Source organism: Octopus bimaculoides, chromosome 5 (assembly GCF_001194135.2).
Source record: "Octopus bimaculoides isolate UCB-OBI-ISO-001 chromosome 5, ASM119413v2, whole genome shotgun sequence".
Lineage (NCBI taxonomy): Eukaryota > Metazoa > Mollusca > Cephalopoda > Octopoda > Octopodidae > Octopus > Octopus bimaculoides.
Genome location: NC_068985.1, coordinates 113,720,481 through 113,726,072, shown reverse-complemented (window position 1 = coordinate 113,726,072; position 5,592 = coordinate 113,720,481). Strand labels below are relative to the sequence as shown.

The window sequence follows — 5,592 nt, the reverse complement described above, 5'->3', positions numbered from 1 at the left end:
GTGTGTATACACATGTATATACCTACATACACACACACACACACACACATTAGGTGCATGGAAAGAAAGATGGGTTTCTTATAGTTGCAAGGCTTAAACTTTGCAAGGGTGTTGAAAATGTGAAAATAAGATTTTATAGCAGCACCCTTGTGTTTCTTAAAGACATTAGCAAAGTAAATGAAGCACGACAGTGACTACAGGGTGTGAGGTAGGAATTAAGAAGTCGGTTTGCCAAATGGCCCCCTGCATTTTTACTGCTGATTAGCAATTCTTCTTTGTGTAAGAGTATATGTGTCTGTGTGTAGGCTTGTGGCCTAATGGTTGCAGCATTGCAATCACAATCACAAGATCATGGTTTCGATTCACGGACTAGCGGTGCATTGCGTTTTTGATCAAAACACTTCATTTAACATTGCTCCGGTCTGATCTGCTGTAAACGGATTACCTTACAATGGGTTGGCGTCCTGCTTGAGAGGGGTGGGTGTGGGTGGAATGTTGGCCTGCCCACATAGTCAGCAAGGTGGCATGGCATCATTTAAACTGTGCAAGGAAGTACATTGTGACCAGATGATGTGTAATGACATCTAATGATCTGGTCAAGACAGTGATATAGTTTAACCCTTTCTCTTTCGTTACCAACCTGGTTGAAACCGGCTCTGGCTCTGTCGTACAAACGTCTTGTTTTCATGAGTTTTGAATTAAAATCTTCTACTAAACCTTAATCACAATTTATGTTTTCTAACATTAGCTTAATGATAACTAAGTTATTTCACTAAAGTCTTTGTTATATCTAAAATAATTGAGAGAAACACAGAGCATCTCAAAATAAATACAATAACAAAAGGGTTAAGTAAGCAAAAATAAATGGATATTTTAAAACATTGCTGAATTAAACCATGCTTTTGATGCAGCTACAAATAGTAGCCCATTACATAATTTATTAGCTTATCATCATCATCATCATCATCATCATCATCATCACCATTTAATGTCTATTTTCCATGCTAGCTTTGGTTGCATGGCTTGAAAGGAACTGGTAAGGCCATAGACTACAGTAGAATTCTATAGTCTGTTTTGACTTGGTTTCTATGGCTGGATGCCCTTCCTAATGTGAACATTACATAATTTTTTTATTGTTAAACTCTTACCATCTCATCAGGTGATATTCTATTGAATATTTTCACAGAAATATAGTAATTCCATGCAGGAAGGGAATATTTATCACAAATGGAATGCAACAAGAAAATTGACATAGGTTGGATATATTATGTTTGGGAACCAATCAAAAAGCTTAATTCAAAAGGCATAACCTTCCTAAAGTATTGCTTTTTGCTAGCAATGTAAATCTACATTGGTGCTTAAACACATTTTCTCTCTACCATTTATGAAGACATCATCATCATCATATTGTTTTAACAATCACTTTTCCATATTTGCTTGAGTCGGATGGAATTTATTGAGGTAGAATTTTCAGCAGCTGGATGGCATGCCCTTCCTGTCACTAACCATAACATGTTTCTGAGCAAGTTAATATTTCCCCAATGCTCAGACATTTTTTGCAAAATACTGGAGCTGAATGACAGTGACACTAATATCCAATTATTGCTTAATTACAAGACAAGAAGACACAATCATACATACACACATATCCCTGTGCACATGTGTGTGTGTGTGTGTGTGCACACACACATGCACATACACACATACAGGTAGATAGATAGATAAATAGATAGATAGATACTTATTTTTTATTGCCCACAAGGGGCTAAACAAAGAAGGGACAAACAAAGGGTTTAAGTCGATTACGTCGACCCCAGTGTGCAACTGGTACTTGTTTAATCAACCCCGAAAGGATGAAAGGCAAAGTCAACCTTGGCAGAATTTGAACTCAGAATGCAACGGCAGACAAAATACTGCTAAGCATTTCGCCCAGCATGTTAACGATTCTGCCAGCTCGCTGCCTTATAGATACATGAGGTTCTTTCATTTTCCACCTACCAAATCTACTCGCAAGGCTTTGGTCAACTTGGGGCTATTACTGAAAACACCTTATCTAAGGAGAGCCTGTCCATCTCTCATTTGCTTTTTATTATTATTATTATTATTATTATTATTATTATTGTTGTTATTATTAACCCTTTTGATATCCGCCCACCTTGGACCACTTCTTGGTTCTATGATGTAAACTCCGTTTTAAAGTGGCCTAAATACCACTATTTCATATTAATTTATGTTCCAAACTTCATCTTAATGCTTTTGATACCAACCTGCCTGAGAACACCTTGGTTGTATGAAACAAACTTCATGTTTTAAAGTGATCCAAATTAAAACTTCTCCATCAAATTTTCCTGTTGATTTATGTTCAAAATACTAGCTAAATAATAACGGTTATTTTATTAAATTTTTCATTATTTTTTCCAAATTAATTGAAACAAACACAATATATTTCAACAGAAATATGGTAATAAAAGCGTTAATGACATAATAATTTTACTAAATTCTTCATTATTTTCAAATTTAATTGAAATAATGGTAGTATATTTCAACAGAAATATGGTTGCAAAAGTGTTAAAGTAATCTAAATTAAAACCTTCCATCAAAGTTTCATGTTATGTTCAAAACATCACCTTAATAGTGATAAAGTACTTTTACTAAATTCTTCATTATTTTGAAAATTAATTGAAATAATGGCAGTGTATTTCAACTGAAATATGGTAACAAAAGTGCTAAAGCAATCTAAATTAAAACCTTCCATCAAAATTTTATGTTAGTTTATGTTCCAAACATCAGCTTAATAATGATGAAATTATTTTACTAAATTCTTCATTATTTTCAAAATTGATAGAAATAAAGTCATTGTATTTTGGTAGAAATACAATAATAAATGGGTTAGAACCATTCTTTACAAATTATCACTAAACAAACTACTACCTACTAGAGCAATTACAAGTGTTGACTTCAAACTGTCTCGTGCCCCCATAAGGATGTAATTTTATCTCCACTCATTACTTTCCACTTAATTTGGTAATATTAAGGTATAAAGGGTATTACTTGTGAGGTTACCAACAGAAGTGAAGTCCTACAACACTACAAAGAACTGAAGAAGTCTGTAAAAGTAACATCTTCTAACCATGTATAATATACTACAATTCAAAGTCTGTGTAGGTGTAGCAATGGGTATGTGGTCAAGAAACACATTTTGTAACCACATGGGTTTGGGTTCAGTCCCACTGTGGAGCACCTTGGGCATTTGTCTTCTGCTTTATCCCCAGGCCAACCTATGCTTTGCGAATGAATTTAGTTGATGAAAACTGTGTGGAAGCCTACCATATATACTCACACAAATGACAGGTTTCCACACACACACACACACACACACACACACACACACATATATATATATATATATGTGTGTGTGTGTGTGTGTTTTGCATTTGTCATCCACTCTGCCATCCTCCATCACTTGACAACTGGTGTTGCTTTGTTTACATCCATATAATATAGCAGTTTGGTAAAAGGGGGCAACAGAATAAGTACAACTTTAAAAAGAAAAAAAAAAAGAAGCCACAAAAATACTGTGCTCAATCTGTTTGACTAAGACCTTTCAGGTTGGTGCCCCAGCAAGGAAATCAGTAGAGATAAAAGATATGCTGACTTAATCGAGTTTTTACTGATTCCCAGTCTCAGGTAGTTTTGGCTGGAATAAAATGTTTACAGCATTATCTCTTCATCCTCAGTTTAATAATTAAAGTATTAGCTAAAGATCTTTATAACATTGCTATTTATCTTCTATCTTTTACTTGTTTCAGTCATTGAACTGCAGCCATAATGGGGCATCACCTTCAAGGGTTTAGTCAAACATATCAAACCCAGTACTTACTTTTTAAGTCTGGAACTTAATCTGTTGCACTCTTTTTGCCAAACCACTCAATTATGGGGGGTGTCAACTAACCAACTCTAGTCACCAGGTAGTGATGAGGGACAAAGATGTACACACACACACATACACATACACATATACACAAAGGCGGCGAGCTGGCAGAAACGTTAGCATGCCGGGTGAAATGCCGCTACGTTCTGAGTTCAAATTCCGCCGAGGTCAACTTTGCCTTTCATCCTTTCAGGGTCGATTAAATAAGTACCAGTTATGCACTGGGGTCGATATAATCGACTTAATCCATTTGTCTGTCCATGTTTGTCCCCTCTGTGCGTAGCCCCTTGTGGGGAGTAAAGAAATAACACATATACACATACATACAGACCTGCATACTGTCATAAATTACAGAGAAATAGTTTGATGAAATTTTATTTAACAATAACAAAATTTTAGTATTACAACAGAATGTTTCATAACTTAAAAACATGTGAATAATTTATATTATTGTATTTAATAACAAATGAATTATTTACATGTCTGCATTAATGCAAAAACCCTTCAAAATAATGCAGAATTTGAGCTACGTCCTCAGGTGAAAGAAAGTCTTTGTTAAAATATTCTGTGTGTTTTGTTGAATGATACATTAAGGAGATTTTTTTATGAGTACTACCGGATTATTTGAATCCATATATTGTGACTTAAATTTACATACATACATGCAACAGGCTTCTTTTGGTTTCCTTCTACCAAATCCACTCAAATAGTTTTGCTTGACCTGAGGCTATAACAGAAGAGACTTGACCAAGGTGTCACACACTGGGATTGAACCTGAAACCATGTGGTTTGGAAGCAAATCTCCAGCCACGTGCTTATTTTACTGTTTATATATCATTTTTTAGTCTATAGGCCATAGCAAGTTGGTCATAGTCTACAGGCCATAACAAGATGGTCACGCCCTCTATTCTCATCACTGTATGTGTGCATGGATGGGAGGTATATATTAATTTCATGTGGTTCTATTAAATGTTTTTCTTGACTAATAGGCTTCTTTTGCTTTCTTCTCAAATTTACTTTTTCAGTTTTCATATGAGCCAGATGTTCCCTACCGAAATGTGCCATTTGAGATTACATGGGGCCCCAACGAAAGACCTTTGGATAACCTAGGAAGTATACAAGGTCAGTGTCCGTGATCATTGAGACAAAATTGTCACATCTTCAGCTTTCTATTTTTCTTTTACTGTGTCTGTGTGTATGCAAATGCATGATGTATATAGATGTGCTTTTTGTTCCTGGAAACAGGAAATTATAAAACTACTCCTCTGATAAGACAATCAAGAAGGGTCAAAAATAGATTAAGACAGTTCATCATTTTTTTAATCAATGAAGAAATAAGTAAACTTAATATGTTTCTATGTCTACTACATAGGTTTACATCATATATATATATATATATATATATATAAAGGGCATTACTACAGAATAATGCCACACACTAGACTTCCCAAATAAACACATTTTAGTACCGAATGCGAGGAAAACAACTTTTGAAAGAAACCAACATTTAAAAAAAATAAACTCAACTATGTATCGACTGATTTCACGATCACCAGACTTAAATCTAGTTTCCGTTCGTCAGCATAGTAAAGTATCAACATATACGAATAAACAGAATTTTCACCTTACCAAAACGAACGCGCATGTATATATATACATAT

General features: G+C 34.7%; 1 protein-coding gene across 3 annotated transcripts in view; it reads left to right on the top strand.

Annotated features, from left to right (window-relative positions):
- Positions 1–5,592, top strand: part of LOC106878623 (plexin-A1) — an 803,747-nt gene that overhangs the window by 696,516 nt on the left and 101,639 nt on the right. For all 3 annotated transcript variants that reach the window (XM_052967952.1, XM_052967953.1, XM_052967951.1), the window contains exon 12: positions 4,957–5,053. In XM_052967952.1, coding sequence (XP_052823912.1) covers positions 4,957–5,053 — 97 coding nt within the window. The remainder of the gene's footprint in view (positions 1–4,956; positions 5,054–5,592) is intronic.